Source organism: Gasterosteus aculeatus, chromosome 1 (genome assembly GCF_964276395.1).
Source record: "Gasterosteus aculeatus chromosome 1, fGasAcu3.hap1.1, whole genome shotgun sequence".
Lineage (NCBI taxonomy): Eukaryota > Metazoa > Chordata > Actinopteri > Perciformes > Gasterosteidae > Gasterosteus > Gasterosteus aculeatus.
This window is the reverse complement of record NC_135688.1, coordinates 8510158-8525821: the sequence shown is the minus strand read 5'-3', so window position 1 is coordinate 8525821 and position 15664 is coordinate 8510158. Positions and strand designations below refer to the sequence as shown.

General features: G+C 46.0%; 3 protein-coding genes across 5 annotated transcripts; 2 read left to right on the top strand and 1 right to left on the bottom strand.

Annotated features, from left to right (window-relative positions):
• Positions 1–10: 10 nt before the first annotated feature.
• slc46a1 (solute carrier family 46 member 1) lies at positions 11–5324 on the top strand. Of its 2 annotated transcripts, XM_040184407.2 has the most exons (6): positions 11–2036; positions 2763–3154; positions 3239–3717; positions 4008–4091; positions 4228–4384; positions 4520–5324. In XM_040184407.2, the coding sequence occupies exons 1-6, from the start codon at positions 1728–1730 to the stop codon at positions 4572–4574; spliced, it is 1476 nt and encodes a 491-aa protein (XP_040040341.2). In that variant the 5' UTR covers positions 11–1727; the 3' UTR covers positions 4575–5324. The 2 variants fall into 2 exon arrangements, with proteins under 2 accessions (XP_040040341.2, XP_077954367.1); XM_078098241.1 differs by lacking the exon at positions 4228–4384.
• On the bottom strand, positions 4814–10156 carry sarm1 (sterile alpha and TIR motif containing 1). 2 transcript variants are annotated; one of them, XR_013459464.1, is made up of 8 exons: positions 9103–10156; positions 8055–8673; positions 7756–7968; positions 7582–7673; positions 7173–7499; positions 6861–7040; positions 6509–6630; positions 4814–6265 (listed from the first exon to the last, which is right to left on the bottom strand). XR_013459464.1 is itself a non-coding variant. In XM_040183628.2 (8 exons), the coding sequence occupies exons 1-8, from the start codon at positions 9582–9584 to the stop codon at positions 6166–6168; spliced, it is 2145 nt and encodes a 714-aa protein (XP_040039562.2). In that variant the 5' UTR covers positions 9585–10156; the 3' UTR covers positions 6152–6165. The 2 variants fall into 2 exon arrangements, 1 of the variants encoding a protein (XP_040039562.2); XM_040183628.2 differs by having other exon boundaries at positions 6152–6265; positions 6861–7050.
• Positions 10132–15556, top strand: vtna (vitronectin a). The gene is made up of 8 exons (XM_078098240.1): positions 10132–11456; positions 12255–12374; positions 12453–12908; positions 13029–13168; positions 13258–13414; positions 13519–13671; positions 13761–14285; positions 14783–15556. The coding sequence occupies exons 1-8, from the start codon at positions 11399–11401 to the stop codon at positions 14899–14901; spliced, it is 1728 nt and encodes a 575-aa protein (XP_077954366.1). The 5' UTR covers positions 10132–11398; the 3' UTR covers positions 14902–15556.
• Positions 15557–15664: the final 108 nt, after the last annotated feature.

Below are 15664 nucleotides of genomic sequence, written 5' to 3'. Positions count from 1 at the left end.
TGAAGGGGGTGGGGGGGGGGGGGGGTGGCAGGAAATGGCATGTGATCGATGTGTTGTCCATGTCTTGTAACAGGAGAGAGCAATCTTTAGAAAAGGTTCCACTAGATAACAGGGTTGATAGCCCTGTAAATAAATTGTGTTGGCGTAACATGCAAAACGCAATGTTGTGTTTCCTACGAAAAGCCTGCCTGAGGCTGAAATGTAGACAGACCAGATAATCCTCTAAATGTGAGCTCATGTGTGACGTGAAAAAGTTAAAAGGTTTTCGAAAGAGTGTATGATTGATGTTATATTGCTTGAGGCAACTCTGAGTTTCTATCAAATTACATTCAAAGTCCTTAACAGGGACAAAAACGTTCAGGTAATAACTGAAAAACTATTTTTAATTAAAGATTGCACTTAGTTGTGAATGTTCTTAGAAGCAGGTAAAAGAAAAAAATAAATGGGTAAAAAGTGTTTTGCTGAAAATATAACTACCAATATATTTAAATGTCAAACTATTAAGTAGTGTGTTTACTTTGTATTGCTATACGTGAGCGCTGCTTGCACAAACTCGGTGTTTAGGGTTGAAATGTGGGTCAAGAGTCGGATACAAATGAGGAAGAAAGTCAATGTTTAATTAGCGTCAGTGTCCATTAAACACACTAATACAATTCTATTGTTTTTTTAGTCTAATTAATTCCCTACGACATCCATCACAGAATATATTGTGGATTTATTATTTTCAATATGTCAAATGCCAAAAGGAAACTGCTTTTTACAAAGTACCTACAAGGGCAGAATGGTAGGTTACTGTTTTTCTTACTGCATAATCTTGGCTCGTTCATATTAAAAGAAATGTTACTACCAAATGCAAAATTTCGTACACAAACTATAGACGCAAACTTGCAAGTTTGCTGAAGTCTGCGAAAGGCTTTGCTCCAAAATTACTTAAACCAGTTATTATATTGTCCTTAACGCCTCATTAGATAAGAAGAATGTTGACTGAATGGCTAATGATTAGATGAAGTAAGTTAAATCCATTTCAGAAGATAATTCTCTTTTATTCCATTTCTCAGCTGCTTTTTCTAAAACATCCAGCCGTGGAACGCAGACGTAATAATACCCTGTTAATCATTAAATAATGTTTGCCACTTGTGTAGCTAATTAGCCTACAAGCCCATAAAATCCATTTAAACACAAGCCATGCCTAATGATTAATATCGAAACTGAATATCAGCTCGCCTGCCATTATTTAGTGTTAAAGAAGCGGGTTGCATAAAAACACCACATATTAGACTACTTTTGGGAGAATAGGATTTAATGCTAACGTCAGTTACCGCGAAGTGACCAGCTAACGTTAACCCGGGAGCAGATGCACTTTTAGCTGGCGTTAGTGACCAAAACCATGTAGTTTGCTCCTTCGTCCAGACGGGGCTGCTGCATTCACGCGTTAGAACTGAGCCCCGGTGCTGCTTTCTTTGTTCAGCTGAGCTGGCACTTGACGTTAATTTTTCTCTCCAACTCTTTTTTTTTATTTTACCAGAACATAAAAGCCTTGTAAGCGAAGTAGCGGTTAGCATGTTGCGCTAGCTGGCCGGCTAACCCGCTCAACGGACGGTTAAGGGAAGGAGTCGCGCGAGGGAAGCGGTTTAAATGCGCTGCTTTTTGTCCCGATACCCGGAACACGGAGAAAGTAACACAGCCGCGATTGATTTCCCCGGCGTGAGGCCGCGTCGGTTCGGGACATGGACGACTCGGACACCGCGGCCATCCTCCCTGCCGATGCGCTCGACGCGACGTCCGCCGGCGAGAAAGCCATCGGAGAGGCCGAGGTGACGTCACCGGAGGAGGCCCGCCCCGCACGGCCGCCGTGGAGGTGCCGGCCGCCGGTGTCGGTGGAGCCGGTTCTGTTCCTGTCCATGTTCTCCCTGGCCCTGCAGGCGCCTCTCTCCACGCAGTACCTGTGGGACCGCGTCAGCGAGGACCTGGGCTACAACGGCTCCAAGAGGTCGGAGTGCGGCAACGGCTCCGGGCCCGCCGACCCGCTTCAAACGGTCACTCGACTAATTGATTATAATAATACAACAAATAAAATTCCTTCCCGGGTCACGTGACAGGTCGCTTTGGATCGCGAGGGATGTTGTGATCAGCAGGTGTCAGGTTCGCTGACCGAATACGAGGCCAGGATCGACTATTACCATATGTCATAATGGTGTTATAAGAAACATGTATAACGTTAGGGCGAAAGCTGCCCCTTTGCTGTGTTATATGCCAGTAAAAACATGCAGCACAAAAAAAAAGCAATACACAGACAAAATAAAGACATTTTATTCCCTAAACGATACCAGCGAAGCCACAATAAAAGACAAGAATCCAGTTACGTTTCGGGACTTCTTCAAAGCAAAGTGTGACGATTAAGTGTAAAGATTCAAAGAGGTAGAATAACCAGTGCCTGAAAAATGCAGGTGCATGAGTTAAAAACAAGTTAGAGAAGAAACTGCAATTCTTTTTTGGGCAATTACAAAAAGAGGAACAGCGGTCACAAGTTGAAACCAAGGGACAAGGAAACGATGAGCATACCCACTTGGAACGTGTGTTCTTTGACTTGAACCGCTTGTTTTACACATCTAGTTTGGAACAGTCTACTCAGGATCCACGGTTACTGTTAGTATGTGTAGGATTGGGGACCAAGCACAAACAACCTGAGTATCTAAAGCTGTACTCGCTGATAAATAATTTGACTGGGTTGCAATGGTCATTTTTTTTAAATCTTTTTGCAGGAGGTGGAAACCTTGACAGCCCACTGGAACCTGTACATAAGTCTGGCTGGCTTCTCTGTAGGCCTGCTGGTGGTGCCTCTCCTGGGTTCATGGAGTGACCTCATAGGTCGCAGACCCGTCCTCATCATCCCCAACCTCGGCCTGGCCATCCAAGCAGTGGTGTACCTGGTGGTGATGTACCTGAAGCTGCCTGTGGCCTACTTTCTAGTGGGCAGGCTGCTCAGTGGCCTTTCGGGGGATTTCAACGCCATCCTTGGGGGCTGTTTTGCATATGTGGCTGACACCAGCGACACAAGGTCCCGCACATTCAGGGTGGCCATCTTGGAAGCTTGTCTGGGCCTTTCCGGGATGCTAGCGAGCATCATCGGAGGACAGTGGCGGCGGGCACAAGGGTAAGAAATTATTTTTGTCAGGTTTTTGAAAGTCAGTGCTCAAAAGATTTGCTATCCAAACGATGCTGTTATGCCTCTATTCAGGTACATCAATCCATTCTGGCTGGTCCTGGCAACTAACTTGGCTTCGGCTCTGTACGCATACCTGTTTGTCCGTGAGTCCGTCGTGCCGGACCCCAGTGCCAGGCTCCTCACCTCTCGCCACTACAAGGCTGTCTGGCATCTCTTCTCAACGGGAGGCAGAGCCGCTGAGGCGGGTGGAAAGTTTCACCGGTGCAAGCTGTGGCTTTACACGCTGTGTTTCTTTGTGGTGGTGAGCGTACACATGGGCTGCAGGGAGTTGTACGTGTTGTACGAGCTGAGCTCTCCACTGTGCTGGGGGCCGGCGCTCATCGGCTATGGGTCAGCTGCCCAGCACCTGGCCTACCTTACCAGTCTGCTGGGCCTGAAGGTCATGCAGCGCTGCCTGGAGGACTCCTGGGTGGCTGTCGTGGGCCTGGCCTCCAATGTCATCGGCCTGGTGGTCTTCGCTGTAGCCGACACCACCCAGCTCATGTTCACAGGTGAGGAAGGCTAGAGTAAGTTAGTGCCCACCATGTTCAGCCACAGTTGAAAATAACGTCACGTCAACGAAGTGAAAGACGGAACAAGCCTTGTGTGTAACCAGGCAACAACATCTTCAGATTTGTAGTTACACGATGATGTACGGGTCATTTTATGACAAAATAAGAACATATAACAAGAATTCTTATACATACAACGCTAGCAGTGGTCACCAATGCGGTGTTACTATTTTACAATTTATAGTGTAGCGCTTTAGCTGCTGCTAAAGTTCCGATTTGTTTGTCCCCAGGTTATGGCCTGTGTTTCCTCTTCGTGGCTGCAACGCCTGTGCTCAGGTCAAAGCTGTCTAAGTTGGTGGGACCGTCAGAACAAGGTCAGTCACTGATCCATTACAAAGACCAGAGACAAGCAGCTCTGATTTAACTAATTGTTATACTTAGATCAGCTTTAATGAGAGACAACAACCAGCATGCGTTATACATTATGTGTGGGTTGGTACTTTCTCCCAGGTGTCCTGTTTGCCTGTGTTGCCTGTGTGGAGAGCTTATGTTTTCTGGTTGGTAGCGGCCTCTTCAATTCCCTCTACCCGGCCACACTGCACTTCATGAAGGGCTTCCCTTTCCTTCTTGCTGCGATCATCCTCTTCATCCCTGCTGGAATTATTGGGTGAATGCTTCTCTTGCCCAATTGGACTAATGGAACTTTTTAGTTACAGTATTAGTGAATTATAGTTTCCAAAGCAAGACCATCTACAAATAATGGAATAAATGATTAACCATTTTTTTAATGTTGTCTTTCAAGTACTCTGCAATGTTTGGACCAGAGGAGAGACCACAGAGACTCCACAGCATCCTGACCTGAAGAGAGGAACCTGTCAGACCGTGAAGGGTCTGACAGGTTCCTGACAAGGGTCAAATCTTCTGATGTTTCATCAAGACATTCGTATGCACGGACTATTGAATAATGTCCCATATATGCTTTCTTTTTGTGATTTGATACATTTCTTAACAGCGTGATACTGCCAAAGGATGTTGCCTTACATTTGCAATTTGAATGTATGATTTGCTAAAGCTAGATAGATAAATCGAGTGATGGTTTATTTTACTTAGATAGTTTATTTGTTTGTTTGACAAGATCAAATCCTTCTCCAACTGCTACACCCTTATCCTACCTAGCCAACTCTGTGGAGTAGTGCAATGCACTACAAGAGAGGAAGGGAGAAACTGTAGCGGCAGCCGGGGAATAATTATTTACACCTTGACCCTCCACCACAAACAACACTGGATAGTCCCAGAGCTCAGGCCCACAGGCAACGTGCACACCGGGGTCACATCCTCCGTCTCCGATGAGGGAAGAAGAGCTGCAGAATCGGCTTTAAAATGCACAAAGGGAATTTTAGAGGTTAAATGAGGTATTAACTCAGCTACTGTGAATTGATCAGCATGACGATTACTCATTCTTCAGATGAATTGTGTGACAAAGTACCTCACAAAGTCTTTTGTTTGAATGTAATCAGTTGTGCAGTGTAATCATTTCATTTATGATTATAGAATTGGTTTAATTTGTCTAATTGTACATGTCACACATTAAATGAGGTTCATATAAAGCCGTTCACTGTTTACATCACCTTTTATCTTCTAAGATGTTTAAAATAAAATGATCTTGGTGACTTAACACTGGTGAATAAAACCTCCAGTTAACAGTATCAAATGGCAGTCCAAAAGACACTGTCACACACACAGAACCATTTTCAGAGTGTTACAGCTTTTGACCACTGTAGTTCATGTATGTCAACTCAACGTTGGTAACACGATAGGAAGGAAACGTTTAATACCACATGCGCATATTGATCGCCTGTACACTCCGTTAATCTGCACATTTTGGGTGCAGTTTTACAGCATCTATATTGCATGTCTGTAGCTTAGACAACACCCGCTGAGGACAATGTCATCGTGATTAGATCAATGCATCTGCAGGGATCTCTTTCTTTGCCATCACAATCAAAACATGAAATGTTTTATGTCAGACCAGCTTTGGTCCCATGAACCTACAGTTTGGGAGTTAAGACAAAAGAAGGTTGCATATAACCGTTGTGATTAATGGATGCTTCAGCTACCAATGATTTTGCTGGGGTGCCAACAAGGGCTGATCTATCACAGTTATTTTCCTGAGAGACAGAAGGCGCATTTTCTGTTCCTGATTACACATCAACAGCAGTATGAGGATACTAGGGTTATAGGAATACAATTAATTATACACAAACTGCAAATCCCCTTTTGATTTAGATGCATTGTTTGCACCGATTACATTAGGATCTTTGTGTGAGCATGTTACCGTAACATCAAATTTACTTCACATGCAAAGCAGGGAAAAGCTGCCGCCCTGTTCACCAGAGCCCACGTGGCGTTTGGCATCGTCTACATTATACGCAGCTGAGATAAAACAGTTTATTTCTTTTTCTCCTCTTTGCCGTCAGTTTGGTCTTGCTGTCCTTTCAGGAAGCGTAGGATCTTCTCGATCGTGGCCTCCTGATATTCATGGGACCATCTGTGTCAATAAACAGGCATTAACGGTTATTTTACAGATCCGCTAAACATAATTTGCCAATAGTAAACCTGTATGTTCGGAAATGAGTCATTAAAGCTTGAAACTGGTTAGCTATCACACAACCAGTTAACTGTTAACCCCGTTGATGTTAACCACTCGGCCATGTGGTGACTGACGTACAATAACAACAACATGTTTTTTTCTCAGTATAGATTAGATTGATTTGTTTGTACTGTTACTCACTTGATGCCGTTGAAGTTCAGAATTGTTCTCATGTCCTCCGGTAGAGACGTGGGATCGGGCCACACAAATTGATCTGTGACAGGAACTATGTTCTTCTTGCAGGTCAAGGCTGTGACTATCTCCTGCAAGATTAAAGCGGATTGAAGTCTATGAAATACTAATATCTCCAGACATGGAAAACGCTGTATTGATCTACAATAAGTACGTAATATGTCATTTGAACTGATTGATGAATATGACTGATTGATGAATACAAAATGTAGAATATCTTGATATGGTCTAAAGTTGTTGCGATCAATTTGAACTAACATTTTGACACAGAGGCTCACAAGCAGAGAATGAAAATGCCGACCTTATGCACCCAATCCTTCATGGCAGTGTCACCCATGCACTTGTCGAGCGCGTTGGCAGACAGGACCAGGATGAAATTTCGTGCCCGCTGTACACTCTGAATCAGTTTGTCCTCGAATTTACCAGACTCCAGTTTCTCCACGTCTATGAATACACTGTATCCTCGAACCTGCAGGTGCACCTTCAGAAGACTTGGGACGAGCAAGAGCAAATGAGAAGGATGTAGATTTAGTACACATGCATTTGGACCCCTGTCCGGTTAAACTCTTTTTGATTTCTTTTTTTTTCCTACTAGTCCTGTTTCAGTTCTGACCTGGCCAGCTGGGAGCCGGTGGTCCTGCGGTAGCTGATGAACACGTCGGGCCCTGCAGGCTGGGCGTCTGTGTGGCACGGTTTAAAGGGCCCGCGGTTGGCCGAGAGTATCCTGGCCCTGTGGACTCCGTTGTCTATGTGGCAGTCGTGCTGCAGCTGCTGATCGGTCAGGCTCTGGACGATGTTGCGGTCGACGCCTGACTGGACCAGGCCGTAGGTGTACTGACGGAAACGAGGGTCCAACATGACTAGCCAGTCGGCCATGTTGTTTGGGTCGCATGTGGAGTAGTTGGCGTACGTCTTCAACACACGCAAGTCTCTCAAAAACCTGCGGGGTCAGACAGAGCGGTGTTGTTTGTCAGTCTGGTGTTGACATAGTGCTCGTGTGGTGAAGGATTTGCACCACTTGCCTTTTGCGGGTGAGGCCTGCAGTCATGCCAAGGTCGGTGCTTAGTTCCTGGTCTGTGATGTTCAGCAGGAGGTCTCCGTCCACCTGGAGTTCCTATACAGCAAGACAGTTAGAAATGTCAGATCCAAATTGTATATCAGCTGGATGTGTTGAGTAATAGAATTGTTAAACACACCTGGAAACGGTCGCAGTAGGCACTGAAGCCAACCTGCTGCAGCCAGGTCTGCACTTCACAGGTTTTCCAGTTGGGAACACATGGCAGGATATGTTTGGGTACTTCCTCCCCCATCATGCTCAGTGCCCGCTTGGCGAGGGCACAGGCTGTGCCATTACTGGAGTACATGACTATTCTTTTGAGGCTCTGCACTGCTCCGATCTCTTGAAATATCTTGAAAGGAGCACAATTTCAAACTGAGTCACGACAAGGTTTCCGGACAGTATTACTTGTGAGCTCTAGAGGGACAGTGATCGTACCTTAGTGTTGCGCTGACGAGACTTGATGCTGGTTTCAACACAAAGGTAGAAAGCTGCAATGCACTTTCCCTCCACTCGCGTGCCATCAAGTAACGGCAAGAGGTGCTGCAGATCGGCTGCGGTCTTACCCTGCATGCAGTCCGAACTGTCCAACAAACTGCGTGCAAAGTCATCCGGATCCAAAGAAGCGATGAATGGCTCCACCAGCTCTAAGGTTCCAGACTTCACCACCTCTTTCTCGATTTCTTTGTTCGCAGCCAACACTGTCACCGCCAGACACGCGTAGAAGCGAATGAGTTCATCCTCTTTGGAAAAAGCCAGTGGGAAAAGCCACTCGGCTGCCTGTCTCTCGATCATCAACCGCTGGCAGCGGTGGCCTCCGTACATGGCACAGTTCGCCAGCGCCACGGCACAGTGGCGCAGGACGGTGGGGTCCGTGCCCCGGCACCAGAAGAGGAGGGCGTCCAGGGCGCCGTTAGAGATGAGGTGGACCGACGTCTCCTCGCTGTGTTTGAACATGTGCTCCAGGATCCCCGAGACGCTGCGAGCCAGCTGCGCATCTTCCTGATGCCGAGTCAGGTTGAGGACCACCCCGAGACCCATGCGCGCTATGTAATCTCTGTCAACAGAAGTTTGCAGCAAAGAAATGAGGCACAAGCACGTGAATGAAGTTATTATAGTTTGATGTTGGACTGCTGGTGGAACAAAAACAGTTCCTGTGACTTAAATGGTGGGTGTATTTTTATGGACTGATGAATAGAGGAATCAGAAAAATATGCCGTAAAACATGAAAATTATACTGCATATTCTTGTATGTTGGTTATTTTTGTTATTTTGTCTCAGTTAGATGTTTTTTTATTGCATTATATTGTAGATTGCCTGTGTGTTTTGTTTCATCCCTGTGCCAAGATGTGCGATGTGGTGCATTTAAGTAGAGGCAGCAAATAATGGCCTCAAACTTGCATGAGAATGACAAAACACACAAGCAGAAACCACCAATTTAGAGAAACGGCTTAAGGTTGCTTTGGCAGCCTTGTTGTCCTTGTACCTGTTTTCTGAGATCAGTATCTGCTCCAGCAGTTTGGCGGACTCGTACGTGATCTCCACAGCAGGCGTCTGCTGAAGCTGTAGCAGCAGATCCAGGCCTCCATCCAGCCGGATCCTGTTGCAGATCTCCTCGGCCACCTGACGTCCCGCAGCGGGCAAAACCCAGGCCTCCTCCACCAGCTGGAAGAGCTCCGCGATGGCCCCGCGGGTCTCATCCGCGTCGGACGTTTCTTTGGCGGTCTTCAGCCTGGTGATGGCGGAGCGCAGGGCGGGGATGGAGTGCGCGAGAGCCGCCTGGACGTCGGCCCTGATGCCCGGGGAGACCGCTTTGGGTTCGGAGCCGGAGCCGGAGCCGGATCCGGATCCCCTCCTCCCTCTCTGCAGCCGGCTGACATATTCCGGGACCGTGAGTCTCTCCGAGCTGAACATGATGGACAGACGTCGGTAGAGCCTCCACAGGAAGAGCGTCAGAGACAAGAGCATCTACCGGCAGCGACGCGTCACTCCCCGTGGGATGCAGAAACCTGTTTGTTTACAAAATGCCTCTGAACCCCCCCGCCTCTCTTTCCCCACGGCCCCTCTCCCTCCCCCTCCAGGGGCCTCGATTTAGATTCCAAGTCACAGCTCTCACCGAATCGCTCCCCTGGTGAGCAGACGTCGAGCGGGCGTCAGTGCGTCTGCGCGTAAAGTCGACGGCCGCTGCCGCTTTGTCTCCTTTATCCCGGAGACCGATGCTTCATGCGAGTGTCCTTCAAAGAGGAAACGTCTCAGCGCACAGGACCTGGGAGTGACAGAGCGTGGAGCAGATCTTGCTGTTTTTTTTCCTGAAAAGAGGCGGACGATGGTTGCCTATAACAACGAAGAGCGTTATATATTTAAATATATATAAATTAAATTCCCTCTGCCATCTCATCCGGCGCGCTGTATTGGCTCGTCTCCCCTGCAGATGATATACAGAATGATGCAGCAGCCCTCAAACCGCATCCTTCGGTCAGCATCCACCGGCCTCTGGACTGCTGGTGAAGAGGAAAGTACCCTACCCCCCCGCCCCCCTCTCTTTACCCAACTCCTCCTCTTCCTCTTCATCAATCAGGCCCTCTGCTGGACAAAGCGGAGAAAAATACCCACTGGTGGGCCGCGAAGGTACTGCAGGTGGGCCGCGATAGGTCATTTACAATAAATAAATAAAATGTTTTTAATTTTCAATTTTGAAAAGTTTAAAATTAATATAAAAATATATATGATTTAAGTTACGTGTTATTCTTTTATCTGACCTATTTTTGATCCGTTCACTCGAAACGGCTGCTCTTGTCCGCCTGTCATTATTCAACAAAAGGCGCCGCCAAACAAAACAATGTCAAATGGGGCGCCCTCTTGTACTGTTACAGTAAATATATATGAGCTCCGGAGAAAATGGTATACAAAACATACATTGTCGGTTAATACATTTTTAATCTGTTAAATTCTTTAGGTCATTTAATCATCCCTAGTTTATGTTTTGATCAGAGTTGTGATTAAAGGTTTGGGTGGGCCGCAAAAGATTTTCAGATTTCAAATTGGGCCGCGGCATTCTTGAGTTTGGGAACCGCTGCCCAAGATAATAAAGATTTGGTTTGTCTGCCTCAGAACATCTTGGAAAACGTCACATATTTTGTGAATGTGGAATTCAGAATATCATATTACTGTCTTTCTAGTTGTAATGATTATTGCAATAATAGATAAAACAAAAGAACGGATATTGCAGCATTGAGGGATTCCTTGTTATGGGGATGTTTGTGATCTTTCCACAAACTCATTACATTGGGTTCTTGTGAAAAAAATGAAATTATGACAAACAAAACTGCTGCTTAGACTTTACACAAACACAAAGCTAAAGATATCTGTGGTCACGCTGTTCTGTAGTTTTAAAATCTTCTTTACCAGCTCATAGCGGTTTAACGGCATGACACAGCCGGCTGGTACATTATCTCCGTACTCAGGATCCACTGCGGCCTCACAATGACACCAGGTGACAAGATATCTGGAATCACCACAGTTCATGTTGCACTACTCATACTGCAGAGAAAAATCCCTGCTGTGTGACAAATGACCCAGATTGCAGTAAAAATCACAAACTAACCCGGTCAGAGGTCAACAGGCTCTTTCTCATAGGACTTCTCCCTGTTTATTTGCTTGGGTTTTGCTAATAAGGTTAAAGTCAACAAGGAAGCGGGGTGACTGACACATGTTTCCAATGATTGCAAGCACACGGCCCGTCGTTAGTTTTTCATTTCGTCCTCTCACACAGCAGAGGCAACATGAGGCTGTGGGCCGTCCTGCCGCTGGCTCTGCTGGCTCGAACCTTCGCTGCAGACGGTGAGTACAGCATTAAAAATAACTTTTAAAGCTGAAAGAAGTAGTTTTAGTTTGCAGAAAGAGGAGTGTTGCCATCTGTGGTTCATCATTCACTAAAGGGTCAAATTGACTGTGTCCTGCTTACTACATCAAAATGACACGACAAACACCCAAATCCATTTGTGACATGTTTTATTCATTTAACAACTCAGACACATCAACTTTGGGTGTTTTATGTACACAAGTAAACCATTTTCCATCAGAACGGCTTGTAACTATTTTTAACATGCTAGCAAATAATGAAAAATACCATCACAAATGGCCAGAACACAAAGTGGAATCTTCAAATGGTTTGTTATGTTTCACCCGCAGTCCAAGAATCTACTTTGTATTTGAATTTCTAAAAAGTTCAAAAAGTTAAAAGCTGTAATCATCACATTCATTGCATTTCTTTTTATTGATGACTTAAAAAATGTAGCCAATACGAACATATTATGATCTGTTAATCAATTGAGTGGAATTGTTCAGCACTTATGGATGTTATAGTATATATAGTAGTACTAGTATATATATACAAATATAAAGTTATATTATGATACAATTATGAATAGAAGCACGGTAAGATAAGCACGCGCAACAAAGAGAGTCACAATGAAAGAAAAAAATGTTCCATGAGCCTTTGCCGTCAACGTCTACATTTAACTTTGTTGTCCAAAGGAGTAAGTACACATTCGTCTGAGCTGCGAAAGGTCCTCAAATAAATCAATAGATCCAATCAAGTTCTCTTTCTCTTTTGTCATTTTTTTTTTTTATCTCCAGAGTCCTGTATGGGACGCTGTGAGAATGGCTTTGACTCGCGGATGAAGTGCCAGTGTGACTCCATGTGCAAGTACTACAGGAGCTGCTGCTATGACTTCGAGGTCACCTGTGGCATGACGAGTAAGCGACCTCTCTGCTCACAACAACGTTCGCCGAGACAGTCAAAATGGGACACTGATATCACTTTCCCTCCCTCAGCTCGCGGAGACACCTTTGTGTTTGCAGAGGACGATGACAGCGAGCCGTTCGAAGACACCACTCCGTCGGCTGGACGTCCAGCACACGACCCGTCCTCTTCTGTTATCGATCATCAGCCCCGGCCACTGCCGGAGCAAATCTCAGACTTTGGTCTACTACCGCAGCGACATCCAGAAACAGCACTGGAAATGACCAGACCCCCTCGACTGGTGGAAACCCTGCTTCGGAAAACCGCCGTGACCGAGAACACACCCATTTCGCAGACGTTCACACCTACAGAGACAGTCCTCAGTAACACCAGACCTTCTGCGGGTGATGCAGCAGCCGAGACCACCACTGGGGCCGCCACAACAGCTGCCCCCACTAAAGCCCCCGACCCAGACGCCGTGGTCTGTAGTAGGAGGCCTTTTGACTCCTTCATGCAACAAAAAAACGGCTCCATATTTGCCTTCAGAGGTGAGTGATCGCCTTATTCTTAAATGTGGTAATCGGACATTTGATCAAACAAAACTTAAAGAGCGCAGTCCATGTGTTGCAGTGGGAAATGCCCGCGAACGTCTGTGTTTTTGTCTCTAGGGGAGTACTTTTTTGCACTGGACCGGCAGTCAGTGCTTCCCGGTTATCCAAAGTTGATAAAGGACGTGTGGGGCATCAGCGGGGCAATCGATGCGGCCTTCACCCGCCTCAACTGTCAAGGGAAGACATACATCTTCAAGGTGGGGAGACAGGAAATTGTTTTGATAAGATCACGTGTGTCGCACCCCTGTTGTCATAACCATTTAACGTTCAAACAAACCCTCCATAGGGGGACAAGTACTGGAGGTTTGATAACGGCGTGCTGGATGACGACTATCCTCGAGACATCAGCGTGGGCTTTGACAGGATTCCAGATCATGTGGATGCAGCGTTCGCTCTTCCGGCTCCTGGTTACAATGGGAAAGAGAAGGTCTATTTTTTCAAAGGTGCAGCCAGACGTTACACCTTACATCCAGACATCTTGATTGGCAGTACTGTGGAAAATACTTAACTTACCCAACATTAAGTGACTTCTTGTTGGTTTCTACAGGGGGTCAGTACCACGTGTACGAGTTTTTGCACCAGCCGTCCCATGAGGAGTGTATCACCATGACGGAGAGGTCACCGTCCACGCTGTTCAGGCACTACACCGACCTTTACTACAACAACTATGAACGCGTTATCAGCGAGCTCTTCTCTGGCAGTGAGTTGTGGCGTGATCGATCATCACCTGTTTTGAGGGCGACGGGTTGTTTCACACAGCTTTTCATGTGTTTCTCTGACCTTCTTCAGCGCCTCAGCACCACGACAGACATCACTTCATTGACAAGGACTGGAAGGGCCTCAAGTCTCCGGTGGACGCCGTCATGGCCGGCAGAATGTACGTCCCTCCCGGGAGGCTCGCGCAACCGCACAACGACGACTGGCCGGACCAACGGGGGGCTGAAGGGCGAGGGCAGCAGTGGAACCAGCAGTACCAGCAGTATGGACAGCAGTGGGACCAGCAGTATGGACAGCGGTGGGGTCGAAGGAGGCAAAGGCGCTCGCCCTTCTGGGGGTCCGTGGCTGAGCGGGGGATGAACATTGGACAGGGCTTTGCAGAGATGGGTTTGAGGTTGGCAGAGAGGAGGATGGAGACAGCGGAGAGGTTCGGACGAGAGCAGGACAGGCTGTGGGATCAAGACTGGGACCAGGACAGACGGAACGACGGTTACCGTCACAACAACAGAGGCAACTATGACTCCAGAGACGACGGGTCGTACTGGGGGCCCATCCGGGGGCTTCTGCCCGTACAGAGCGTCTACTTCTTTAGAGGAGGTAACTCAGCTCGGACGGATTCATCGGCATTGCCATTATTATTCAATATCTATGGCTTTGTTTAAGTTAAAAGACGAGGTGGTCATGGCCCCATTTGTGCCTGGGAACATGTTTTGGTTTTCTTAAGACAAAATTGAGGACAGAAGACCTTTGTGAAATGAGGTACAGATGTTGAGAGCAACTGGGAGGGCAAACAGGAACTCATTTCAATCAAACTTTCCCCAGCTCCTTCCAGCTACAAGGCTTAATGTAACCAGTTTAATATGCCGTGTAAGTCAAGATGCCTAAAATAACTGCAGTTCTTGTGTATTTACGTGTACTTTAAGTGAAATTTGTTATCAGGTTTACGATTAGCCAAAGGATCATAAACAAATCGTTTTGATCCATGTAGACACTGGTTACAAGAGATTTTACTGACTGAGAGTTAGATTTCCTTCACACCACGTGATCAGAGATATAAAATGACATGAATTGAATGCTGTTTCTGTGTTTTCCAGAAACGTACTACCGAGTGGACCTCAGGACAAAGAAAGTTGACCACGCCAATCCTCCTTATCCCAGATCCATCGCCAAGTATTGGCTTGGATGTTCGGACACCACTGGGGCAGAAAAGTAGTTTGAAATATCTTGAGTATTTTTAAATGAGTAATTTGGTCTACAACAGAAACAGGCAGTGGCAGTTAAACATCTGACAGACTTGCTCAGTAAATGACTGCGCATCCACACAGCAAATAGCGAATATTCAAAGTCCACACACAGCTGCTCTCCACTCAGTAGTTTGCCTCAACATGACCAAAGTCCAACTGGTTGACGAAGCTTCTCTCGTCTTGGCGTCAGCTGACCTACTAAATTAAACACAACAAGCATGACCTGTCGTTGCAAAAGTTAAACTCTATATTTTGATGGATGTATTTTTGGTAAATGATTATTATCAATCATAAGCGTATAGACAGGGGAAAACTAAATACAACATTTGGCACATAATTGAGTAATGAAAATGAAAACAAATCCCAATTCCCCTATTTTGCAATAGCAACTCATCGGCAGCATCACGCGTCACAGTGCAGGTCAGAGAGCAGTGATAGGTGAATACAAAGATTCTTACAATCCCAATTCTAAGTAGGAGAGCACAAAATATGACACTACAAAAATACATAGAGGTTTCAACAATGTACTGTTACTGATTGAGTCCCTTTAGATTGCACAACCTGTTATAGTTTGTCTTAGTTGTATTTGCATTCATGACAAATAAATATGTCTTCCTCCTACTACTCAGATGTCTTAATGTCTGTTTATCCCTCACCTGAGTAGCAAGCAAACACTCGCCCAGATTTTTCAGTATGCATAAGGTTCTTATAATTAGAACAATGATCTCGTTC